This window comes from Ahaetulla prasina, chromosome 2 (genome assembly GCF_028640845.1).
Source record: "Ahaetulla prasina isolate Xishuangbanna chromosome 2, ASM2864084v1, whole genome shotgun sequence".
Lineage (NCBI taxonomy): Eukaryota > Metazoa > Chordata > Lepidosauria > Squamata > Colubridae > Ahaetulla > Ahaetulla prasina.
In genome coordinates this window covers 282,953,810-282,981,567 of record NC_080540.1, presented here as the reverse complement: position 1 = coordinate 282,981,567, position 27,758 = coordinate 282,953,810, and the positions used below count along the sequence as shown (strand labels likewise).

General features: G+C 39.7%; 1 protein-coding gene across 1 annotated transcript; it reads right to left on the bottom strand.

Annotated features, from left to right (window-relative positions):
* Window positions 1-554: 554 nt before the first annotated feature.
* On the bottom strand, window positions 555-27,225 carry LOC131193035 (alpha-protein kinase 2-like). Its single transcript, XM_058172779.1, has 3 exons — window positions 26,925-27,225; window positions 18,356-18,404; window positions 555-4,451 (listed from the first exon to the last, which is right to left on the bottom strand). The coding sequence occupies exons 1-3, from the start codon at window positions 27,019-27,021 to the stop codon at window positions 4,235-4,237; spliced, it is 363 nt and encodes a 120-aa protein (XP_058028762.1). The 5' UTR covers window positions 27,022-27,225; the 3' UTR covers window positions 555-4,234.
* Window positions 27,226-27,758: the final 533 nt, after the last annotated feature.

Sequence of the window (27,758 nt, the reverse complement as noted above, 5' to 3'; positions counted from 1 at the left end):
GAACCCTGACAGTCTACCTGGTAAGGCTGACAGTTATCCTCAAGGGTCATCTTTAGCTTCAAAAAGTGCATATGGGATTATTTTTCACCAAAAATAAACTGAAAATGGCTAAGAATCAATTGTAGATGTCATCTAAGGGAAAGACATGTATGTCAGCCTAATACTCTCTTTGGAATTGTGCCCATCTTTCCAAGAAACAAAGACAAAACTAAGATGGTATTTTGGGATTGGGGTGATAACTTCATGTTTTGTGAATAGATATAATCAGAAACATGGCAACGGCTTTGTAAGACGGTCATGTCCACATTCTCCAGCTTCCAGTGTGCCATCTCACAAAAGTTGGGAACTCTTGGTATACGCGATACATAGAAGACTGAGTGCATTTGTATGCAAATAACAGTGAATGTAGTGAATGTCATTTAGTTAATTGGTAGGGAAAAGATAGCAGCACTGAGTGGAACTCTGAATATTTTTGAAACACAGCAACACAGAGTTGCACCAATGAGACACAATCTGGTAATCTCAGGATGGTAGTGTAAATTGCAAAAAAAAAAAACATCAAGAAGGGGAATATTTAATAACTTTTATATGTTAACAAGAAGAGTACATGGATACAGACATGTAGGTATAAGAGTCAAGCTCGCTTTGAGAAAATCACTATAATTTAAGGGATATTTTAGATACTATGGAGAACTCTTTCTTAGTGTGGATAGCAATTATGGAGGATGTGTCTGGTTCATATATCTCAAGTCATTCATCAAATGGAGCAAAGTTTTAAATACCTGGTTCAAGGTTAATTATTATTGGAAATTATATAGTGAACAAGTATCACCATTCAAATTTCTGAAAAGGGTTTGAATTGCTTAGAGTGATTTGGATCAGAAATCTGTCCGTTTGGGCACTCTGCAAATTGCATCAGTTGCAGTCAGGAATTATTGTAGATCCAGAGACATTTTCTTCACCAGTATTTTGAATTCCTCCATAAAATACATTTGAGAGACAGTACCTATTTTAATTGAATCATTTTACTGCAGGCACATTTTCACTCAATCATTACTAGGACCTGTGTTTCAATTGCTTTGACGAATGATTTCTTCTTATTTTCACAATTTTGTATGAATATAAGAAGAAATCATGCTTCGTAATATAAGATTTTGCAACTGAAGTAAACTCATATGATGCCTTTTGAGCACCTAGTTTTTAATATATGTAATTTGTACATTTTTAAGACTGCCCATTGCATCACACCATTCCCAAAAATATAGACGAGTATATATAATCATGTCCCAACTAGCTAGTTATTTTCTTGCATCTTTTAAATTACTCATAATTATTATCCTCAGACTCTTTATATATTGTGACTTACTTAGATATGCAAAAAGAAAAGACCCACAAAAACAAAAAAAGTACATTAATAAAATCTAATCTTACATACATATACTTTTTATAATTGTACAATGACATTATCAACATTTAAATATTTTTTTCTTAACAATAGAAAAATAACTAGGTAATTAAACATATAGCTTAGTAAATGCAGTGCACATTTCTAAAATTATTCCAATCCGATTGCTGGTCAAACAGTATTTGTTCAGGTTTAGAAACAGAAGGGAATTTTGTTAGGCCACTGCTGGGGAGGGAACCAGAATAATCAAGATGGCAGCTAAATCTCTCCAGTGAAGTCTTACCCCTTTTTTATCTGTGATGCATATAAAAAAGGAGTAAAGGAAAAGGTTCCCCTTGCACATATGTGCTAGTCGTTCCCGACTCTAGGGGGTGGTGCTCATTTCTGTTTCAAAGCTGAAGAGCCAGCGCTGTCTGAAGACGTCTCCATGGTCAAGTGGCCGGCATGACTAAACGCCAAAGGCGCATGGAAAGATGGTCCCTATTTTTCTACTTGCATTTTTTACGAGCTTTCGAACTGCTAGGTTGGCAGAAGCTGGGACAAGTAACAGGAGCTCACCCCAAACAAAAGGTCAATCAATGGCATCTTAGCCACTGAGCCACCACATCCCTATTAAAAAGGGGAGGTGGCTGTAATCAACTTTTTTGATTTCCATCTACAGATGCTCTGAGACATTGAGGTGCCTTTCAGCAATGTTAAGATATGGGGAGGTTCAGCTCCCAGAATTCCTCAACCCCCAGGAAATCACATATTTTAAAGTCGTTGAGACTGAGAAACATGGAGCCACTGTACAATTAGGGAGAAGAGGTATTTTTCTCACCCCCTCATATCAATTATTTTGTGTTCATCAACGCATGCAAGTGTCCGTTATTCACCTCTCGTTAATTGAAAAGTACATGAGAGTCTGCAAAAACCAATCAGCCATCCGATAGAAAATTCAAAGGTGCTTCAGATACCTTTTAGTGTGCTTTACAATAGCACAGATCAAATAAATCAATGTTGCTTTTAGAACACCATTATATTCAACAATTAGTTGAACTCATCTGTTTTGTCCTGCACACATACTTGTTTAATGTTGAAATAATTATCATTTTAAACCTGCAGAATGGCTACAACTACAGTTGATAATAAGTCGAGATAGGTTTATTACCCTACATTCACAAATGAAATATTTTACTATGTCAACACTTAAGACTTTTCTGAAACTAATCAATACGATGGCTGAATCGTGGTTAATATTTCTTTTACCAGGTCCAACCGCTTTAAATATCAAAATGACTGACCGAATTTAATAATGAATTCATTATCAGAGGCCATTAATGTATGCAGAGGAAACAGAAAATATTGGTACAGTCTTGCCTAAAGTGAAATCTTAATTAATTGGAGGAAAGAATTTAATTGGGAACATAAGCACAACAGTAACAAGTTTTACTGTGCAAATCATTAAGAAAGAACAAAAACAGAGATGGTTAAGATCGAATATATATTTAACAGATGTAGTAAAATGATTTAGTCTCTTCTGAAATCAATTTAGTCTCTTTTGAGATCTGTGAAGAGTCAAAATAATGCTAGATTTCTACACTACTTTGAACTGGGATTCTTCTTCTCGTCCTGAAATATATTGATGGAAACTCCATGTTTTACAGCATGCCTAGCAAGGCAAGGAGGATGTTGGTTTCATATATTGGTTGTCAGCATCATGGACATTTCTTGTTTATGGCACAAACTTCTGTTGGATATAATTGGATCCCAAAGGTGTTTTTTTTTTCCAAAAGGCAATTGAAGTGTTTTGTTTGAAAACATTTCACTTCTCATCCAAGAAGCTTCTTCAGGTTCAGAGAACTGAAGTTCCAAGATTTCAAAAGAAAACATCAAGAAAGTCCAGATGCCTTTTGGAAAAAAGAAACACCCTTGGGGACAACTATGACCTGGATGATTGAGAATCTCCATAGACAGATCTGATGGGATTTACAGTATAGTTACTGCAGATATACCTTCTTCAGGGCAGCTGTTCCTACAGCTGTTGTTCTTTTTCTCTTTTCTTCATTTACATACTTGCCAGCAATGAGACAGGAAGACCTACTAAGTCGTACTATGCTACATTAAAGCTAGTGGCAGCATCTGCAGTCGCCAGGACTTGTATCCGGGGAAGTTAGGGATATGAGGTTACAAATGACAGATCCTGAACTCAGCAGAGGGTTACACTAGCTGCCATCTGAGGTCACTGCCAACTCTAGGACTCTATAAAATAACATGATCGTGGTCATGAGTTCCATGCAGCTCTCAGATCACCTGAAGGTTACCACTCTGTGTTTTATAAATACAATTATTACATATTTGACACAGGTCTCAATTCCACGTTGTGCAACATAAAACAAAATACATATGAACTCCAGAGTTATATTCCTCTTCTACGTACAGTTTCTGCCAATCTTTTATGTTACTCGGTGAGGCAAGCATTTAGAAAGACCTAGAAAAAGCAGTACCCGAAGATACAGCAAACAGAAGAAAAACGTGGAATATATTTATCACAAGTGTTTTGAAACACCCTACATGTATGTCTCTGGTTTTGTAGCAGCTGACTTAGACGGAAGGAATCCATTAAATTCAATTTTTCCCAAGTTTAGTGCTGCCACCAAGAGATGCAGTGTAAATATTCTCTGGTCTTTTTATGCCATCCACCCACATGCTGCCAAGGTTGCTTGGAAGAAGGGCCATCGTTGGCACATTGCAGAAAAATAATAAAGCAAAATCAGTATACATTTCCAAAGATGTCCTGTGGCAAAGATAAAAGTCATCAATATTTCCTTGGGGAAAAAACCGACGATCTTATGTTTTTTTGGAAGTCTGCGTATTGACCAATCTTTTCTTTGCAATAGTTGGATTGGATTGTGCCTTGATTCTGGAGACTGCAGACTTCTTCTGTTTCAGACCACTGCTTTGAAGGGGTTTCAGTCCTAACATCTCACAATATTTGTTGCACAGGTGAAGAACCTTAAACTGATCGATAAAAGAGATGGAGCAATTGCCTTTGAAACCTTTGTACCTGCAAAAGGAGAGACAAGAAAAAAATGGATTTAAATCCTCTAGCTTCATGTATTTTTAAAAAAAAAATAATTTCCACTAAAATGCTTAATCTTCCTAGATTGAAATGACAAAAATGTGTGTTTAATGGGGACGGATGAAAAACTGATTTAAAAAATATATAATTATTTACTGAACTACAAAATGGAGGAAGAAATAGTTAAAGAAACGATGATTGCATGGGCAAAAAACTTTGGTTATAATATAGAATTAGAGAAATGGCAAAAACTTTGGGACAGAAATTACAAATTGACTATGGCCTCGGCATACAAAGAAAATCTTTATAAGATTTTATAAACCATCTGCAAGACTGGCAAAAATGTTCAGTAATCTATCCGCCAAATGCTGGAAATGCAAACAGACCTCAGGCACCTATTAGCACATGTGGTGGACATGCAGTAAAGCAAGAAAATATTGGGAGAACATACATAACTGGCTGGAAACAATAACTGAACAAAATATTGAGTTTAAACCAGAAACATGCCTTTCAGGTATACTATCAGAGGATTATGATAAAGCGACCACATATTCAGTGTTACTGAACGTAACAAGGATTACATATGCTAAATACTGGAAAAATATGAACATCCCACCAGATGATGTTGTAATTAGAAAAATTTGGGACTGTGCTGAAATGGATAGACTAACTTTAAAAATTAAAGTTAAAGAAGATTCAGAATACTATCGGACATGGAATCAATTTTATGAATGGGTAGAGAAAAGAGGTAGAAGCTAGAGAAAGGAAGATTATGAATGTTAATATTATAAGTATCGAAAGTAAAGAGGTATATAACTATAAACATAGTAATTGATAAATATGTAAATAAACTAATGCAAGAAGAAACCTAGTTTAAACTTTTTGGTTATATTGTTATTACTGCTATTATATTATTACTATTAGTTTGTGTGCTAAAGATTTACTACCAACTCTTGTTGGTTGTGTTCTATTTGTAAATGATTCTCTGCCAATGCACTATTTTTCCAAAATGTTTATGAATGAAAATTTACAACAACAACAACAACAGCAACAACAATAATAAAAAACGTGTGTTCTCTGTATTCATCCATATGAGCCATTGCTGGTATCACCACTCTAGTGAAAAAGAATGCCATCAACTTTATCCTCAAGAAAATTGGGTTGTGTCATTGCAAGTTCAATGAGTGGTGTCCTCTTATTGGGGCTAGAACACGGATGGGCAATTACTCTTCCCAAGGTGGCAATTACTCTTCCCACCTATGAGTGAGGCAGCGTGAGAATCAAGGGTACAGGCCTCGACCCCTGGGAAATAATCTTTGGTCAAGCAAAAGGAAATGCCTTGTCAGCTATTTTAAGGGAACTGCTTTCTCAGCCTGATGTATAGCTACACACCACCCATAAATATGCTGAGTTCAGATAACCATATTCTGTTTCCTTGCAGCAAAGACATCCTGTTATCATTATGAACATATTTGTGCTACCTCCCCTATGTCTGGTATCAGTTCCCCAATATCTTTCTACAACATGAGAAGCTGGAACTGTTCTGGAGGGCCAAACCAATAGGGCTGTGAAGTTGCAAAGGCCTGCATGAATGCACATATGTAAATTGGGAGGGGAAATAGCATCCATCTTCAAAATAAAAGCAATTCACATGGACAAGACAGGGACAGCCAAAGGGCTAAATGTGGCCTAGGAGTCATAAGATGCCCAGGTTTGCGCTAGAGCAAAAGAAAAAAAAAATCAGCAATTCATTTGACAAAATACAGAGCGACTAACCAAAGGCAGTGGTTTCCTATTTTATCATTGTCTACAGTTAAATGATGATGTGACTAAAATTTGGTTACAGAAAAACCAAACATTCGTAATAAGGTGGGCTTTTTTGGGTGTTGGTGTGTGTATGGTGTGTGGTTCTCTATGAGTGTGGTTGTGTGTTATAAGGTCTGCTTTTCATTTCCTTCTTATCCTTAAGTTTTTCTTTCTATGTATGGCTGCATATAAGCTTATTGTTCAAAGTTGATCTGTAATTCATAAAAATGTGAATACTGAAAATATGCCAGTCTTTAAAAATGCAACATCAACCTTTTGGGATTATTGTTTTCCTGTACAAGTAGTCCCCGACTTACAACAATTCATTTAGTGACCATTCGAAGTTACAATGGACTGGGGAAAAATGGCCTATGACCGTTTTTTCATACTTATGACTATTGCAGCATCCCCATGATCATGCGATCAAAATTCAGATGCTCGGCAACTGATTGATATTTATGATAGTTGCAATATCCCGGAGTTGTGTGATCAGCCTTTTGCGACCTTCTGACAAGTAAAGTCAATGGGGAAGCCAGATTCACTTAACAACTGTGTTCCTAATTTAACAACTGAAGTGATTCACTTAACAACTGTGGCCAAAAAAAAGTTATAAAATGGAGCAAAATTCACTTAATTTTTTATTTATTTATTTATTTATTTTTTACATTTATATCCCGCCCTTCTCCGAAGACTCAGGGCGGCTTACAGTGTGTAAGGCAATAGTCTCATTCTATTTGTATATTTATTCTATTTGTATATTTACAAAGTCAACTTATTGCCCCCCCAACAATCTGGGTCCTCATTTTACTTACCTTATAAAGGATGGAAGGCTGAGTCAACCTTGGACCTGGTGGGACTAGAACCTGCAGTAATTGCAGGCAGCTGTGTTTTAATAACAGGCTTCTTACAGCCTGAGCCACACCGTGGCCCTGTCTCGCTTAGCAACAGAAATTTTGGGCTCAATTTGGTTGTACCTACTATATTTTTGGAGTATAAGACACACCTTTTTTCCCCAAAGAAGAGGGTGAAAATCTGGGTGCATCTTATACTCCAAATGTAGCCCCGCCCAGCTCCTCAAATGGAAGTTTCAGAGGCTGAAAAAAGCATCAGAAATGAAGCTTCAGAAAAGAAGCCCCCAAACAGAGCTTCAGAGGCTTTTTTTCTGAAGCTGTTTTGGAGGCTTTCAGAGGCAGATTTTTTTTTTTTTCTGAAATGGAATTTCAGAAGTTTCAGAGGCAGAAAAAAAAAGCAAAAAAACAAAACAAAAAAAGCAAGGCACAGAGCTCACAACCAAGGAACCTATTGCTAAAATTCACCTCTAGCTGATTGGGGGTATTCTGGGAGGCCGATCCATCTGCCTATCAGCTTTTTTCTTATTTTCCTCCCCAAAACTAAGGTGCATCTTATACTCCAGTGTGTCTTATACTCCGAAAAATACTGTATATTGGTATAAAAATCCACAGTTCAGCTTTGTTCTTCCAAGCTACACCAACCAGCTTATTTATATAACTAACGGCGTTGTCTCATTTTTATCCAGTTTAATTTTTCATTCAACCATTTCCCTTTTCCAAAAGAAGTCTTCATTCAATCATCGTCGTGACTGTTGCAAAAAAAGAAACAAACCCAGCCATGATTTGTGAAGCTAAATCATGCTGGAAGCGGGAAATCTTTTTATGTTTCCTCTTTTTTCCCCCCTTTTTCACACACACTCCAGGAATGTTGGGGGTGGGGGAGAATAACAATTGTTTTGGAAAGGCGACCATAGTAGGAAACCACTTCTTGAAATGTCGTAATTGCATTTACTTTTCCCTTTAATATTTCCTCTTTTTCTCTCCATCTCTCTTCTGTCAGAGACCCACCGCTCTGCGACAAAAAACAGACGAGGCCGTACAGAAATCCAGGGAAAACAAAAGCTATAAATGTGGTCTGATGTTAACAGCTGCAAGAAACCTCCCCCCCCCACCGCCCAGTTCTGCCAAGACAAATCTCCTATTAAGAAGATGCCTGTCATTTTGAGAAATCTCCTACGAAGGCAGCTCTCCAACGAGGGCAGGTGCAATGGAGAAACATCTGTACACCTTGCAGATGCCACAGACCTAAGGTAAACTACGCAGTCTTCCTGCCATTATAAAACTAGGCCATGCAGGGAGTGTTTAATCAAAGAAAACAAAATTCGAAAGAATTCTAATAGCTCAGAGAACTGAGCTGAAAGCCACAGAATGAAATCTAACCAAAAACGCGTGCCAGATTTTTTTCACGTAAGAAAAATAAAATTCTACCCTAACTGGGTAGATAAAGGTGTCTGTGAAATGTCCTTGAAATTTAGCTGAGCATTATCTTAACGGGAGTTGGCTGTGGTATAAGACTGCTAAAAAAGAAGCGTGCTTTTAGAGCACAGTACATCCTGGTCATGGCCATATGCTTCCTAGTTGGTGGGATGCAGACAACAGTGTGTTGGCTTGCAAGATAGTTCCTAAATCAGAGATCCTAGTTTTCAGTGATCAGCATGATCACAGCATGATAGCACTGATATTTGCTTACATTAATGTACAAATTTAGCACTGCAATGTGCTAAAATTGGCTGATATTGTTCATGTCACAAGGGCTGACATGAATAGCAGTGTTTCAATATTTGAAGGGCTGCCACAAAGAAGAGGAGGGAGTGTCAACCTATTCTCCAAAGCAGGGGTCTCCAACCTTGGTCCCTTTAAGACTTGTGGACTTCAACTCCCAGTGTCCCTCAGCCAGCAAAGCTCTGTCCCAGTGTCCCTCAGCCAGCAAAGCCTCAGCCAGCAAAGCAAAGCTGGCTGAGGAACTCTGGGAGTTGAAGTCCACAAGTCTTAAAGGGACCAAGGTTGGAGACTCCAAAGCACCAGAAGTCAAGACAAGAAACAATGAATGGAAGCTAATCAAAAAGAGATCCAATCTAGAACTAAGGAGAAATTTCTTGACAGTTTTTTTTTATTTGCATTTATATCCCGCCCTTCTCCGAAGACTCAGGGTGGCTTACACTATGTTAGCAATAGTCTTCATTCTATTTGTATATTTATATACAAAGTCAACTTATTGCCCCCAACAATCTGGGTCCTCATTTTACCTACCTTATAAAGGATGGAAGGCTGAGTCAACCTTGGGCCTGGTGGGACTAGAACCTGCAGTAATTGCAAGCAGCTGTGTTAATAACAGACTGTCTTACCAGTCTGAGCCACAGAGGCCCTACAGTGATAACGATCAACAGTGATAACGATCAACCAGTGGAACGGCTTTGCCTTCAGAAGCTCTATCACTGGAGGCTTTTAAGAAGAGACTGGACAGCCACCTATCTGAAATAGTATTGGGTCTCCTGCTTGAGCAGGGGGTTGGACTAGAAGACCTCTAAGGTCCCTTCCAACTCTGATATTTTAGGTTCTATGTTCTGTGTTAGTACCGGAGATTACTGCATGTGGCATAGGTACCACTAAGGCTAGTAACACATACTAACAATAGTTGTAAGGAGCGAGCATTTGCCTGAAGAGCATGTTTCATCTTTTAAAGGGAAGTGTCAGTTGGATATGTCAAGAGTACCATGGGAAGGGGACATTTTTGAAGCATGTGTAGTAAAGTAGGAAGATAAAGGGTTAAGAATAATAAGATTAAAGAATGTGAACTGAACATCAAAATGACTGACTGACCACCAAGTGGCTTGAGTTGGTTTGGAGAGAATGAAGGAGGTTGACATGAAGGGGAAGATGGAAAAAGATGATGAAATTTTGGAAAAGAGCGACATGAGAAAAGAACAAAAGGCAGTGTGAAGTTGTTGGTCATCCATGGAGATGGCTGAAGCAAGACTTGCAAGGATATACTATTATGAAGAAGTATAACAAATTATGGTAGTAGTCACACATTAGAGGACTTGTTCCAGAATACAAGATAAAGAATAATCATCTTAGATTACAGGAAAGCAAACTCTCAATGAGCATGAAGAAAAGCCTCCCAAACAGTAAATAATTCAATATTGGAACCAGTTCTGCAGAGAGATGGCAGCCTTCACTTCACTTGATGTGTTGGACATTCATCAATCAAGAGCTTCCATTTAGATTTCAGCACTAAGCAGTGAGTTAGATACGGTGATCTACATGAGCTATTTTGACCTGTCTCCTATATACTTTTGCATCTGGCCTGTTTTCAGTTGGCCCTTGCAGGAATCCATCTGTTTAGACTTAGCAGAGTGAACTGCATTGTTATTTGGTTAACAAAAGTTGATTTCCCAACACTTGGGAACACTTGGTGCTCAGTGTTTTAACTGCTTTTTGTTAAAAAGGGAGAAAGTATGCCCTCTGCTGAATGGAAAGAAACTTCTGTTTGGCAAGCTGTTAATTTTTCCTGCTATAAAGAGAAAAAGTTAAAGGTTTAGTTCAATTGGAATTCAGGGGTCTCCAACCTTGGCAACTTTAAGACTTGTGGACTTCAGTTCCCAGAATTCTGTAGCATGGCTGGCTCAGGAATTCTGGGAGTTGAAGTCCAAAAATCTTAAAGTTGCCAAGGTTGGAGACCCCTGCTCTAATTCACTGTTCATCAATATTGAATATTTCCAATTGAACTAAACCTTTAACTTCCAGGATCTTCAGCAATGACCATGCTAGGGATTTCTGGGAGCCAAAGTCCTCAGGAAGTTGGCAAACATTCTTCTATTAAATCCGTTTGAGTTCAAAAGATAACTTTTGAATCAGGCATTTCCATTTATATTAGAAAGATTCCAATAAACTGTACCAATCCTCAAAGCAATTTAAAAGAGAAACCACAGATAACAGGTGAAATAGACTAAATCTATATTTAAATGAACGAAAGCGGATCTTTGTGTGTCAACCCAGGAGGAAAGGAAAATATGTATATATGTACGTCAATGGCATAAAAATAATTGCATTCAACAATCACCAACAAAGAATTGCCAGCTGGCACTCAATGAACTGTTAAGAGGAAGTTTTCCAAGCCCATCTTTCTTCATAACAGTAGGCATTGATTGCATGGAGAAGATACCTACAAGGCTTCCAGTTCATCAACTCAGATGCTTTGATTCTCCGAGAAAGCCTTCTAAATTTGTTAACTACAAAACCGAATATACCTTACCATTAGCAAGGCTGTCTCTGACTGCTTGATTTGTAGGTCAGCAATGGATAAAGGTTTCCTAACAATCCTTTAAATCAGGAGTCCCCAACCCCAGGTCCTTGGAGCAGAACTGGGCTGTAGATGCCAGAAACTGGGCCCCGCAAGCAAGGGAAGCCACACCTATGGGATGCAGGCAGCACAACAAACGCCCACCTTTCTCCACGGAAGTGATTCCTGCTGCCCAAGAGGTTGGGGGCCACTGCTCTGGATAGTTCTAAAATTAAAGTCCAAATCCTTTTATGTAATTAACAACCATTGCTTGATTAGCACAACATACAACGACACATCTAAACTCCACTTCCACACCATGCTTAAATGTATTAATAAGCTCAATGTCTATAAGAGATTCTCATTCATCCAGGTCATAGTTGTCCCAAAGGTGCTTTTCCAAGAGGCAACTGGATTTTTCTTGTTCTGTCGGAGCCAAAGAAGCTTCTTGGCTGAGAAGCAAAATGTCTTCAAAGAAAAACAAGAAAGTCCAGTTGCCTCTCGAAAAAGCACCTTTGGGACTATTAATAAGCTCAAAAGTGTTGTGCCCTCAAGATGCAAAACCTCTCTTTGTGTATGTGAATGCATCATATAGGATCATGAATTAAATAAACTATGTGTTGTGACACAGGTCCAAATAGGTAGTAGTAGACACAATCAGTTCAAAAACAAACAGACTTTATTAGAACAGCTGAGCATTAACTCATTCTCAGCGTAGTCTGAACTAAATCAAAGCAAATTCTTCATAACACAATTGTTCAGTCTTACCACCAACCTTGGTCTAATTAGGCAAACGTACGCTCACACAGAGAGGGCCTTCTCAGGGTGCCGTCCGCCAAACAATGTCGGCTGGCGGCCCCCAGGGGTAGGGCCTTCTCTGTTGGAGCTCCTACGCTTTGGAACGAACTTCCCCCTGGTTTACGGCAAGTGCCTGATCTTCGGACTTTTCGCCGTGAGCTGAAAACGCACCTATTTATTCAAGCGGGACTGGCTTAAAAGTTTTATTAAATTTTTAATTGGGGCTATTTATGAATTTTAGGGTTTTAAATTGTTTTAAATTTCGGCCATTCCTGTAATATGCTTGGTTTTAGTTTTGTTTTAATGTGTATATTGTGGGTTTTTTACTTTTTGGCTGTACACCGCCCTGAGTCCTTCGGAAGAAGGGCAGTATAAAAATCTAATAAAATAAATAAATAAATAAATAAACTGCCAAAGGCTTTTCTTGGCAAAAGTTCAAAGGCAGAAGACACCGACAAGAAATAAATGCAGCAGGACAAGGAGCAAGGCTATCAACATTGTTTTCCAGCAAAGAGCCCAAATGCCATTGCTGGTCTTTTAAGCCTTATGGGAGGGGCCAATCATCTCTTGGCCCTATTCCCGAGTCGTCCTCTTTGCTTTAGCTGCTTTTGCTTTCTGGCAGCTCTTCTCGTGTGTGCATTAGGAACCTCCTGTTCCTCTGCCTCACTACTGTCAACCTCTAGAGGCTCCAGAGTCTGCACATCACTCCCAGATGGCCCTGGCCCCATCTCTGCCTCTGACGCAGAGCCCTCATCCGGACCTTCCCCAGCCTCCAGGATTGGCCCATGTTCTTCCTCAGCCCCATCGTTGTCCAACTCCATTGCCAGGTCTGCAGGCTGCTGGCGGATCACTATGCCAAGGCATAGAAGAGAGTGCTCTCAAGACATGAAAGTATAGCTGCCCCCTTCCCTGCACTTAACCAAGGCATCAAAGAAGATTGCCCACCAGGGGCCCACCATGGGCCCACCATGGGCCATCAGTCTCCATCATCACTACCCCAACATGCTTCTCTTATTTCCATGCTCAAGAATGAAGTCTGGTCTAATAGAGTATCTTTATATTTTACCACCCAAAGATTCTAGTTTCAAATATATGTCCCTTTGGAGGTCTCTATTCTACTTCAACTCTGGAACTCAAGTCTGCAACAACATAATTATGAGTCAATCGCCAAACTGTCTGAATTTTGATCATATGACCATGGGAATGCCGCTACAGGAATAAGTGTGAAAAATTGCTATAAATCACTTTTTTCAATGTCACTGTAACTATGAATGGTCACTAAATGAATAGGTAGGTAGGTAGGTAGGTAGGTAGGTAGGTAGGTAGGTAGGTAGGTAGGTAGATAGATAGATGTGCTTGTGAGAGAGATTGATTGATTGATTGATTGATTGATTGATTGATTGATTCACATTTTTATACCGCCCTTCTCTGAAGACTCAGGGCAGTGTACAGCAAGTAAAACGACAATAATACAAAAAAACATTTAAAATACCATAACAAAATTAAAAATCTAATTAAACTGCTGTATACTTAAAACTATTAGGTAAAAAAACTATTAGGTAAAAAGATTGAGAGAATGAGGGAGGGAGGGAGGGAGGGAGGGAGGAAGAGAGAGAGAGAGAAAGATTTGAAAGGAAAAAAAATGAGCCACCAAAAGTTTGCTTCTACAATCACTTTCTGCATTCCCAAAATACTCCTGTTTGCTTAGGAAGAGATTAATAGCCTCTGGCTACTGCTGGAAATGACATACAGAATATTAATTAGAGTAATTCTCTGTGATATGCTTACTGGAAATGTATAACGTCAGAGAAAGGAAAATAAATATTCATGCATTATTCATAATGCTTTCGATATGTCTGTGAATAATGAGTTATGGTAAGATACTATATATAGTACTTTAAAGACACTTTAAGTCACCAGCATGGAAATGAGCCGAGGCAGTTCCAGATAGCCATGGTGAAATATCACATTCTATGGGTTTCAGGGCTGTTGCCATATGTTTCATTCTCTCATTGTGGCTTTCGGAACTCCATCAAGGACCCTGGTGACTTATCAGTGCTGCTATGGTTAAGATGATGAATTATGAATGGAGAAGTCATAGAATTGTAAGATTGTAAGGGACCTTGGAGCAGAGGTGAAATGTAAAGTTTGTTACTACCGGTTCTGTGGGCGTCGTTTGGTGGGGTATGTGTGTAATGTGACTGGGTGGGTGGGGCCAACTTTTTTTTTTTTTACTTTTAAAAGCATTTTTTTTACAACCTCTTCGGCTGTAAAAAAAATATTTTTAAAAGCCTGTGATGATCAGGCAACTCAGCTGGGATCGCCAGAGGATCCTTTTAAAAGCATTTTTTTTACAGCCTCTTCGGCTGAAGGGGTTGTAGAAAAAAAATGCTTTGAAAGGGTTCTGACAATCCCAGCTGAGTTGCCTGATTGCCAGAATCCTTTCAAAGCATTTTTTACAGCGTCTTTGGCTGAAGAGGTTGTAGAAAAAATGCTTTGAAAAGGTTCTGACAATCCCAGCTGAGCCGCACGATCATCAGAGGCTTTTTTTAAAACTTTTAAAAGCATTTTTTCGACCAAAGAAAAAATGCTTTTAAAAGTAAAAAAAACCTCTGATGATCGCATGGCTCAGCTGAGCATGCAGGGGGGAAGTGGGGGGCAGGGATTTTTGCTACCGGTTCTCCGAACCACCTGCTGCCATCGCTACCGGATCGGGCGATCCGATCCATACCGGGAGCATTTCACCCTTGTCTTGGAGGTCTTCTAGTCCAACCGCTTGCCCAAGGCAGGAATCCTTGTATCATCTTGGACAAATGGTTGTCCAATTTTTTCTTGAAAATCTCCAACGATGCATCCACAAAGCTGCTCCATCACTTGACCGGACCTGATTTTTTGACAATTTTTGCAGCAATTCTTAAGCAAACACTATGATTGTTACATGAACACGGTGGTCATTAAGTAAATGTGATTGTTGTTAAATGAATCAAGTTTCCTCAATTGGCATTTTTTTTTGCCAGAAACTGGAACTAAATTGTAGAAACCAACTCGCCCCTCCAAATCACACGTTATAGTCATGTGACCACAGGTCTGTAAAGGTGAGCCAGCTGCCAACATGTGATCATGAGATCATGGGTGTGTGTGTAGCTATTGTAACTTTGAATTGGGTCAGCAGTAGCTCTTGAGGGAGGGGTCCAGGGGTGGGATTCAGCTAGTTCAGACTGGTTCAGCGAACCGGATATTAATTTTAATCTGGTTTGCTGAACCGGTTGTTCCAAGGACTGGTTCATCCCACCCACCCCACCCCTCCCAGGAATCTCCCATGTGGCCCGTTTTGGATGCTAGGTAAGTACAGGGCATGCGTGGAGGCTCTGGGAGGGAGAAAAATGGGCCTATCGGAAGTCTGAAAACAGGCCTGTGTCAGTGTTCTAGAAAGCCCCACTCCAATTAAAAACTCCAAGGCAATCTTCCACGCTGCCAGCCTGTTTCCAGCCTCTGGTGCCCGGGAGAGGCCATTTCTGCTCTCCTGGAGACTCAAAGAAAGCCTCCGGACCCTGGGGAGGGTGAAAACGCCACCCCCCGGCCCGGTGGTGCAGGAAGCCAAGTAGACCACGCCCCCAAGGCCATGCCACCCAGCAATCGGGCAGTGAACTGGTTGCTGAAATTTTTCAATTCCACACCTGGAGCGATCTATGTAACTTCAAAAGGTTCCAGCAATGATCATTTTCTTGTGACTTCTCTACAACATCCTTTGAATCTTCCTTCTGGTTCTTTGAAAGGCAATATCATTGCCATTACAGATAGTTTAAAAAAAATATCCCTATCTCTTAAGTCCCAAAATTAGTTTTGTCCTTTAAATCTTCCCTGTTTCCTTATCATAGTTTGTAAGGCTGTATCTAAAAGTATACAGTAATGGCAGAGATCTTGGTGTAAGTTTTGTGTCTCCAGTTGATAAAATAGTTGATGAAACTGTTTTAGCAGTGCACAAAAACAATCTTTACCTTCAGAGAAAAAAGAATCAACTATTTTTTTTCCCAGTGAACATTTCTGTCTCTTTATCAAAATTGATCAAGGAGCCTGCTTTAATACTCCAATTTTTTTTAAAAAAAATGTTCTTCATTACAATTTCATTCATTCAACTAATTAAAATGAATCTGAACAGCTGTATAGATGTGGAACATTGTTCACTCTGTAATTTCATCCCAAAAATAACGTATAATAAGTATAAGAGTTCAGAAACTAAGATTAAATTGAACGTTGAATGCATTTTTCCACATCCCCATCATGGATGACTGTTAGAGGCGAATCATTGGCCCCAATGGAGAGGGTGCGCAATCTGGGGGTTCTCCTGGATGGACGGTTGTCTTTTGAAGATCACTTGGCGACCGTCTCCAGGAGAGCTTTTTACCAGGTCCGCCTGGTCCGCCAGTTGCGCCCCTTTCTAGACTGGGATGCCTTATGCACGGTCACTCATGCCCTCGTCACTTCTCGCCTGGACTACTGTAATGCTCTCTACATGGGGCTCCCCTTGAGGTGCACCTGGAGACTTCAGTTAGTTCAGAATGCAGCCGCGTGGGTGATAGAGTGAGCCACTCGTGGCTCCCATATAACACCGATCCTGCGCAGGCTGCACTGGCTGCCTGTGGTTTTCCGAGTGCACTTCAAGGTGTTGGTTACCACCTTTAAAGCGCTCCATGGCATAGGACCGGGATATCTTCGGGACCGCCTTCTGTTACCACATGCCTCCCACTGGCCGGTACGCTCCCATAGAGAGGGCCTCCTCAGGGTGCCGTCAGCCAAACAGTGTAGGCTGGCGACCCCCAGGGGGAGAGCCTTCTCGGTGGGGGCACCTACCCTCTGGAATGAGCTTCCCCCAGGACTTCGACAACTTCCTGACCTCCGGACCTTTCGCCGTGAGCTTAAAACATATCTATTCTTCCGAGCAGGACTGACTTAATAGGGTTTTTAAACATGGATTTTAATGGGGTTTATTTTATATTTTGTATTGTATTTTAAATTTAGGCTTTTGGAATAAGTTTTTTAAATAGTGTTTTTATTGAAATGTATTGTATTATTTTATTTGCCTGTTCACCGCCCTGAGTCCTTCGGGAGAAGGGCGGTATAAAAATTAAATTATTATTATTATTATTATTATTATTATTATTATTATTATTATTATTATTATTATTATTATTATTATTATTATTATTATTATTATTATTATTATGGTACATGTTCAGATCTTCAATGCACCATGAAAACATTGCCACAATTTAAGGTTAGCCACAATTTAGTGCTAAATATTGATGAAGTGCTAAATATGGAAGGAACCCATAATCTGATTATCAGAAAGATATTCACTTATTTTCAATGAATTCCAAAAGTGTTCAGACTGTTTTCTACATTCGTCCCATTACAATTTATAAACAAGGGTTTGGGTCTGTGCTGGCCCTCAAATAATACGTATGATCTTGATTTTTGCATGCTTCTAAGCATTCACTCCTGGATTATAACTTGAGTCAAATAATAAAACTAATTCTTTTGGTTCTCTTTTTCATTGTCTTCCAAGGAAACCTGCCAATTAAGTTACTTATCATTTCAATTAGAAGAGACATGGATCTACATCCGTGATGGTGAACCTATGGCACGCATACCACAGGTGGTATGTGGAGCCCACTCTGGGGGCACGTGAGCTGTCACACACGCTCCTCCCATTGGCTAGCTGATTTTTGGGCCTCTGCCACGCATGAGGGGGGTGGAAGGTGCATGCGGGAGACACGTGCGCATGTCTATTTTGGACCTAGCAGGCCTCCCTGCAGCCTCCTGGGACTAAAAACGGGCCACGCTTTCGGTACACAATGACAAAAAGGTTAGCCATCACTGATCTATATGATAAATATGCACTCTCTTTGTGATGTGTGTATCATCACCCTCCTCTAGAAGATTTAACTTTCAGCATCCATCCCATTAACATTTTATCAACTGGTAGTTGATAGGAAAAGCTGGCTGAGATTTTGCCTGCTTTTAAGAGCTGGGATATGAAACGGATGCTTTGTGCGGTAACCTTTCATTTTGCAGTCTGCACACCATCACAAGACTGATACCCAACTCACAAAGCAGACCTGGGACAAATTATATGCTTTTTCTCCACTCACCCTTTGGCCGGTGTTGCTATGCCAACGTCTGTTAGTTTCATTCCTACACCTGGAAAACCAAACAGCAAGTCAGCATTACCACAAAACAGATCAGGTACAGAAACATTTAATACATCAATGTCATTTTTAGTGATCTTGCTACCGATCACAGATGCTATCTATCGCTTTTTATATATGATAGATATATCAGTTGTCACAAATATTTAATTCCTCCAGGACAAGCAATTTATTTTGCTCTCAGTTTAGCACTTTGCTGGGGGATGGGGAGCACGGAAGATGCGTTACTTGTGGGGTGGGGGGGGCGGAAACAGGAGCCATATAAGCTATAGTTTTGCAGACTGATGTACATCTACCTTGTTCTATACATCCTGTCCTAGATTTTATAGAGGTGTTTTATGATTTGTGATGGCTGGATGCACTGAATAGTTTCCTTGCAATCTTATTTATAACTTTGGGAGCAAATCCATGTCTGTTTGAAGACTACTGTCATATTTCATTTATTCAATATCTCTTATTTAAGATCCTACTGTTTGGAGCCGTACTGAGTCTGGCTTTCATGCAGTGTTGGCACTTCTCCTACAGCTTTGGCACCCAGCCATTGCTGCTTCTGGGTTCTAAGCAGGAGCTTAGACTAACTTATTACTTTTGCCCAAAATGTATGATAGCTATCTCCATCGCCATTATCTTCATTTTCATGCATATATTGGTTTCCCAATATGTGCTCAAAGCAGCTTAAGACAAGAAAATAATGATAGTGGTTAATCTCGAAAGCACAGCCATGTCACAGTGCCACGACTATGTCATAAAGTCTCCAAACTAAAATACCAGAAGAAATGACAGAAAGTGTGAGAACACTTGCAGAAAATATGACTTCTGTAACAGAATCATCAGTGCTTGGAATACTTTACCTGACTCTTTGGTCTCTTCTCATAATCCTAAAAGCTTTAACCAAAAACTTTCTACTATTGACCTCACCCCATTCCTAAGAGGACCATAAGGGCCGGGAATAAGCGCACAAACGTGCCTACCGTTCCTGTCCTATTGTTTTTCTTTTCTTCTTCCTATATATATATATGCTTATACCTCCTAATATTTACTCATATATGTGTTTATATGCTATATAATCTTTTTGTATGATACCTACATATATTGTTGTGACAAAATAAATAAATAAATAAACACTACAGATAAGAGAGGCAAGATGGAGAAGGAAGAAATGGTTGTTTCACAATAGCTAAGGAGGGAATTAGCAAAGGACCATCTTGAATTTAATGTGTTAACATTCACTGCCACTCTAGGAATCTATCCCAAACTGAACTTATTTCCATGTAAGCATGTATAACAGTGCAGCATGGTTGATTGCACGCTATTTACAAGCTGCCCTAAGAAAAACTGTTTGGAAGTGCAGGATCCCATTTCTAACAAACAAACAATTGGCACATTTAAACTTGTTAGGTTCTTGGTGTTCTTTGAGCTTGGTTGTATTCCTGAAGATATTTCATTACCAGGCTAGGTAACATCATCAGTAAATGAGGAATTTACTGGTTGTTTAGGTAGCCCTGGTGGTTTCATTTCAGATGTATGTTGTTTTTTTTCTTGATGATTTTATGATCACAGCATTGATTCTTCTCCAACTCTTTATTTGATTCTTTAGGTATTGGTTGCTAGAGAGGATGTATTCTAGATTTCTTTGCGAGAAATATCTGCAAGAAAACAACTGTCTGGCACAAGGAAACCAAAAACAACATGATGAATTACTCAAAGTACTTTCTTTATTGCTGTTTGGCTATAGACAGGAATCTTGCCAGACTGAATAATTATCCAGTAGATGCTGTGAAGAATTAGGAAGGATATTTTCTGGATCTTTTCCTGGATAACAATGACTCAGCATTGATTTGTCTCTTCATCCTCCTTCATCCTGCAACTCAGCACCAGATTCCACGACAAAACAACCCAACTCAGAGAAGACCAAGAACTCAACATTCAACCCTGAGCTACACATCTTCTCTGCACTGAAAACATTTAAACTTCTTGATAGACTTCCCCGCTCATGATAAATGATGCTAGAGTAAACAGAAGACTAATTCCCACATCTAAACCAGGAACATCCAAAGCACAGGGAATAGTATCTCTCCCACCTCAATATATTGGCGACACATAACAGAAAAGGTGAAGGCAATGGAGTCCCTATGGGTTTTACTCTGCTAGTTGTAGCTAACTTTAAGGGATGGTGGTCATCTCTGTTTCTTTAAGCCACTAAGGCAGCACCATCCGAAGATGTTTCAACAGTCATATGGCCAGCATGACTTCATGCCGCAGTGCAAAACGTACATTGAAACATGGAATAACATTACCTTCCCATCAAAGTTGTATGTACTCTTTATCTACTTGCATTTACATGTTTTTGAACTGCTAGGTGGGCAGGAGCTGGAGCAAATGAAAGGTACTCACTCTGTCACATGGTGCTAGGATTCAAACTACCAGAGTATAGACTTTCATTGGTGTCTTTTAAGCCACTGAGCCACATGGAATTGACATTTAAATTTATAGACACCAACATTCTGTAACCAGCAGCCTTCCATCTCTTCTTGGATTACAGAACATTGATTGTTTTATACACTAATCACTAGGTAAAGGTAAAGGTTTCCCTTGCACATACGTGCTAGTCGTTGCTGACTCTAAGGGGCAGTGCTCATCTCCGTTTCAAAGCTGAAGAGCCAGCGCTGTCCGAAGACATCTCTGTGGTCATGTGGCCAGCATGACTCAATGCCAAAGGCGCACAGAACGCTGTTACCTTCCCACCAAAGGTGGTCCCTATTTTTTCTACTTGCATTTTTGCGTGCTTTCGAAACTGCTAGGTTGGCAGAAGCTGGGACAAGTAACGGGAGCTCACCCCATTACACGGCAGCACTAGGGATTCGAACTGCTGAGCTGCCGACCTTTCGATCGACAAGCTCAACATCCTAGCCCCTGAGCCACTAGAGGACTAAAAATTAGTTGCACTTTATCTCCAATCCATCTTAATTAGAAATGGCCAGTGGGAGTGTGTAATTCAGTCTTAGATTGGTTCCATTTCCTGTTAAAATATGAGCAAAACTAGTATCTCCATGACCGTATCCCATGATTATTTCAAGGAGTTAACAGAGGAATAACAGAGTCCTAGTGGACAACCATTTAGATATGAGTCAGCAGTGTGCAGCAGCTGCCAAAAAAGCCAACACAGTTCTGTATAAACAGAGGGATAGAATCAAGATCACGTGAACTGTTAATACCACTTTATAATGCCTTGGTAAGGCCACACTTGGAATATTGCATTCAGTTTTGGGCGCCACGATGTAAAAAAGATGTTGAGACTCTAGAAAGAGTGCAGAGAAGAGCAACAAAGATGATTAGGGGACTGGAGGCTAAAACATATGAAGAACGGTTGCAGGAACTCGGTATGCCTAGTTTAATGAAAAGAAGGACTAGGGGAGACATGATAGCAGTGTTCCAATATCTCAGGGGCTGCCACAAAGAAGAAGGAGTCAAACTATTCTCCAAAGCACCTGAGAGTAGAACAAGAAGCAATGGGTGGAAACTAATCAAGGAGAGAAGCAACTTAGAACTAAGGAGAATTTTCCTGACAGTTAGAACAATTAATCAATGGAACAACTTGCCTGCAGAAGTTGTAAATGCTCCAACACTGGAAATTTTTTTTAAAATGTTGGATAACCATTTGTCTGAAATGGTGTAGGGTTTCCTGCCTGGGCAGGGGGTTGGACTAGAAGACCTCCAAGATCCCTTCCAACTCTGTTGTTGTTGTTGTTGTTGTTGTTGTTATTAACAAGTGAGCTGAAATACACACTGCATATCTAACATAGGCACACATTATATTACAATATTTGATCCTGTTTTCAATCTATTGTAGCAGGGGCATAATTTAGGAATTGCTGCATTTGTTATATTGGTTTAATGTAATATCAGTGCGAGAGTGAATATCTGACACAGCAGGCAGCTAATTGATTCCTTTCCTTTGCCAAAAAAGTAGGCAACACATTCTGAATGTTGTTACAAACTTGAGTGGGTCCAAGTAAAGGAAATACACAACTATCTTTAGGTAGGGTGTCCATTTCTATGTAGGTGGTTTCCTATTTGCAGATCTCAAACCCTGGATAGTCAAATAAAAAGGTAACTTGATGGTAGTCATCGCATTTTCAGATTCTGTTGGCCATTTCAATCAGGCCACAGGATGGCATCCAAGGGAAATCAGCCAAGGAGCCTTGTTGCACTAATAGATCAGAACAGTACAAATGAGCTTCATGAATATAAAGAATGCTTTTTGGCTGAATTCAACTACAGTAGCATCTATTTCAGTGGTGGGTTTCAAATTTTTTTACTACCAGTTCTGTGGGTGTAGCTTAGTGGATGTGGCTTGGTGGGCGTGGCATGGCTTAGTGTGGCTTGGTGGACTTGGCATGGGAAGGATACTGTAAAATCTCCATTCCCTCCCCAATCCAGGGGAAGGATACTGCAAAATCCTCATTTCCTCCTGATCAGCTGGGACTTGGGAGGCAGAGAATAGATGGGGCGGGGCCAGTCAGAATTTTTACTACCAGTTCTCTGAACTACTCAAAATTTCCATTACCGGTTCTCCAGAACTGGTCAGTACCTGCTGAAACCCACCTCTGATCTATTTCCATATTTTGACAAACCTATGTTTTGAGAAAACTCCATCTCTTACAACCTGGTAAGGTTGGGGTGTTTTCACAGCTTATGTTACTATGGGCTGATCTTGTCCCACTACAGACCACCAACCATTTCTGAAGGGCAAAGAGAATGTGGGATGACATCTTCCACTGGTACGTAGACAGGAGTATCACTGCGTCAAGAAGGGAGGCCTGTTCTGTCCCCATCCCCACTTCACAGAGCAAACACAAAGACATGTGTCTCCCAGTCTTTTTATTTGCTACAGACCTGATTTTCTTCAATTGAGGAAATACTTGGCAGTGACCGTGCAAAGGCCTGCCAAGTGCTGGGTCCATTATCTCATATCCAAGGTCCGTTGCCAAAACTCACTGACAAAGTCTGTTAACCCTCCTACAACTGAGCTGCAGTGCACCCTTGGTAGTGTTTTTGTCCGTCACAAGGGCCACATGGCAGCTCCACCCACTTTTATACCCTGTGGGGTGTGGCTCAGTGACTCAGCAATCTCTGAGCCTGCCATACTTTTTCCTCTGTTGCGCATGCTTATCTTCACGTTGCTGCCTTGGATCAACCCAGGATTGATCGTCAGCAGCTGGGACATGAGGCGTTGCCAGGGAGGAGGAGGGTGCAGGAGAGGGAGGCCTTGTCAGCTCCTCCTCCTGACCTGCAGCTGGAACTTGGGGCAGTGCCAGCGAGGAGGGTCCTGGCGAAGGAGGCCTTGCTGGCTCCTCTCCCTCACTTTCCAAGTCACTCTCTTCCATGAGAACAGGCTCGAGGGCCGAGTCACAACAAGGCCCTACCTGTCTTTTCCTGCTATATCAAAACTAATATTTTTCTGATTTGTTGGCTCAGTGGGTGCTATCCAGTTTGGCCCTGTGCTACCGTACATTGTAACCAAGACCTCCACTTCAGTTGGCTACTGTGCTTTAGAGCAGGGGTCCCCAACCCCCGGGCCACAGCTCACAACCGGGCCTTGGCCTGTTTGGAACTGGGCTGCATGAGTGACAGACAAGCGCAAGCGTGCATGAAGCTTCACTTGCATGAGCGGAGGGCGAGCATGAGTTGTAAACGTGCACATTCACCTGCCCCCCCCTCTCTCTCTCACACACACACACACATACACACACACACACCCCCTCAGGCAGCCAAATTAGAAAGGCTGGGGACTGCTGCTTCAAAAGAATTCCATATCCTTGTCCTCTATGGCTCTTTTTTTCACAAGTTCATCAGTAAAACAGCTGAAAACTATTTCTAAAGTGTTCTCTAATGAAATAGGTAAATTGAAAATAATTCTTCCAGAATAACTAAAAGTGGAATAAGGAGAGCAGCTGGAAAAACAATGCAAACTAGGAGGGCAGAGGGGGAAAAAAATGAGGGAAAAAAGAGACAAAGAGAAAAAAAAGAGGGGAGGAAAAAAAGTATAAAATTAAAGGACCACACTGGGATTAAGAGTGAGAAGATAAAAACCGGGAGGAGGGGGAGGAGAGTAGATGGAAATATAGCACAAGCAAAGAGAATGAAGGATTTTAAGAGAAAAAAGGGAGTGGGGAGAAAGAGAAAAAAGAGAAAAATTTAAAAATAGTTGAAAATATATTAAATGGTTCAAATATTGAAAACGGAATTTGAAAGCACAAAAAATAGTTGGCAATATATTAAATGGCTTAAATGTTAATATTGAAATTTGAACCTATAAAAAGTTTTTAAATGTAACTACGGAATTTTCTAAAAGTATTAGAAATGATATTATAAAGATAAATTGAGTTTTTTCTTTTTCTTTTCTTTTTAGACTATGGTGAATACTATATGAATTGTTATTGAATTGCAAATATACGACTGATTCTAATGTCTGATAAGTTGTCTATATAAAAGTTTATAAATATTAACTGGGAAATAAATGGTTTAATTTAAAGGGAGTAAGAAGAGGGGGGAAGAGAAAAGTTGATAAATGATTAGAATTCAGGGTGAAGGGTAAGATTAGATATATAACATAAATAGAAGAAGGAAAATAAAAATGAGAGAAAATATATTAATGTAAGCATATAAGATGTGTTGGAAGAGAACTAAAGGTTGTATGAAACCTGGCCAATGTTCTGTTCAGAAAAAAATGCATTGTATGTTGTTGTGTGTGTTAAAAAAATTAAAAAACTTTACTAAAAAAAAAGAAAATAATTCTTCCACTTTCCCTTTATGGGGAGGGAAAAATGGTAGCCTTTGCTATTGTCTGTATCAGGGGTCTCCAACCTTGGCAACTTTAAGACTTACTTGTGGACTTCAACTTCCAGAGTTCCTCAGCGAGCTTTGCTGGCTGAGGAACTCTGGGAGTTGAAGTCCACAAGTCTTAAAGTTGCCAAGGTTGAGACTTCTATATATTTCCTAACCAGGAGATCAAGGAATTCACCAATCGGGACTATGATTAATGTGTCCCAACAAACAACCTGACATTCAGAAAAGGATTTCCAGGTGATTTATACATAGGAGACAAGCAGCTTAAGGGCACATGAAGAAGTCAAATGTCTCATCAGGTGAGAGAACTTAGTTGACCTTGTCTGAGCCGAGAAGTTAAGCAGGCCAATTCTGTATACGACTCGGATGGGATTCCCATGTTTGTAAGCTGAGAATTTATTACTGATAAACTCTCTCCATACAATTCTCAAGAAAAGGTAAAAGAAGGTGTCACTGGGGTCACTGGGAATGAAATTCAATGCAAAGGAGTGTTCTTCCATGTTATTACATTGATGATAGCACCTATGTTGCTCACAAGAGCTGTTGTTATTGTTGTTGTTGTTGTTATACTTTTATTTATTAAACATAACACTCAATCAACTGAACATTTAAAGATGTATCCCAAATATTATTGACCGGTACTGATGGTTGATACAGGTTGATACTTGCTGCAAGATGCTGGCAGCAACCTGTATCAACCATCAGTTAATAGGACCTATGTTGGTCACAAGAGCTGTTGTTGTTGTTGTTATCTCTTTTATTCATGAAACTCAATCAACTGAACATTTAAAGATGTATCCCAAATATCATTGACTGGCACTGATTGTTGATACGGGTTGCTGCCACCATCCTAGATATCAACCAAGTATCTTTTTAAAATTGTTGTTATTATTATTGTGGTGGTTGTTTTGTTGTTGTTACTATTATTTTATTGCTATTAAATATTTTGCTTTTAAATTGTGATATATATATATATATATATATATATATATATATATATATATATATATATATATATATATATATAATTTATATTGTGATTGATATATATATATATATATATATATGTTCAGCTTCAAAATGTAAAATACATATGTCATTATTTTTTTGATGACTTCAGACATTCACAAAAAACCTGACTCTGTCTTAGACTTCTGAATGGAGTCCTCAACAAGCCTGACAATCATGGGGCATATTTATATTAAAACCTGAATCCAAAAAATGTAGATTAAGAGAAATGGCATTTTTAAAAGATGTATTGAGGAAGTTCATAATCATGCGAACCACTGAAGGACTATGGAAAATAGCAGGAACCAGAGGCATTCATGGAGGGTCAATTTGATAGCCTTGACCACTGTGTGTATATGACACAGGTGAGCTGTCAATCATATAATTGTGGCTATCATGTTGATTATTTTATACACCCAATTGACTTAGGGCCCTGGGAGGAACTGAATGCTAACTGTCCAGGTTCCATTACGGCAGTCTTTCTCCAACTTGGCAATTTTAAGACATGTGGACTTCAACTCCCAGATCTGCAATCATCAGTTGAGAATCTGGGTACAGCAAGACACATTTTATTTGTCTGTGAGCCTGTTTGTGGCTATACCAACCATAATACTACATTTACCACTTAACCACTATATAACAGCAAGATTCTCACCTTGCATATCTGTTACAAGCAAGCTGCCACTGGTTTTTTCATACACCCAGTGCTGAAACGTGCAACATTTCTGGCCAGCTTCCGAGTCTCTTCGCATGAAATTTATTTCCTTCCCATCCTTAACAGAGTATTTCACGAATTCTCCAATGAGTTCCTCTTCCACTGTTGCATAAGGGATGTTATTCTTGGGCCGATGGATAAGGAAAATAGGAATGATTCTGAAAGCAGAGTCAGTAAAAAAAGAAACATACGCAATGAAAACTTATGGTCTCAGGAAGAATTTCAGAAAACATATTTCGAGGACCTACTAAGTTAAAACGTGGGGTATGTTCAGTGCTTTAATGGAGAAAAACAATGCTTCCCTAACTTCATGTGTCCCATTCAGCATGCCCAGTAATTAGGGAACAATGAGAATGACAGTACAAAACAACTGTATAGTGAATACCCCTTTATACTGAATGGTATGCTGGGATTTGTTAAGCTGGGAAGGAAAGTGTAGAAGAGGGCATATAAGGAGGAGGAGGAGGAAAAGGAAGAGGGGGAGGGGGAGAGGGAGAGGGAGGAGGAGGGAAGGGAAGGGGATTAGAAACTGTCTCCTGACACTGAATAATGTATATTTTCACCACACTATATATCAATGTTTTTTTTCTGGATGGTGTAAGATGTTGAGCATTAGGATCTTGGCAAGCTGTGCCTTATACTTGAAAAGTATTAATTCATTTATGAGAAAAATGGAAAAGGTTCACAGCACTTGTAGGCCTGGGACATCAAGGAGCCAACACTGTAAAAACTGCTTTATCACTAGCAAATTTCGCTAGCCCTTGCATGTTGTGT

What these genes read in the sequence shown, in the direction of transcription:
- LOC131193035 (XM_058172779.1), bottom strand. Translation starts at nt 27,021, where the DNA reads ATGCGAAGAGACTCGGAAGCTGGCCAGAAATGTTGCACGTTTCAGCAC. An exon ending in GCTTGTAACAGATATGCAAG is followed by an intron (nt 18,405 to 26,924) that starts GTGAGAATCTTG and finishes TTGGTTTTCCAG; the next exon opens with GTGTAGGAATGAAACTAACA. An exon ending in ATAGCAACACCGGCCAAAGG is followed by an intron (nt 4,452 to 18,355) that starts GTGAGTGGAGAA and finishes CTCCTTTTGCAG; the next exon opens with GTACAAAGGTTTCAAAGGCA.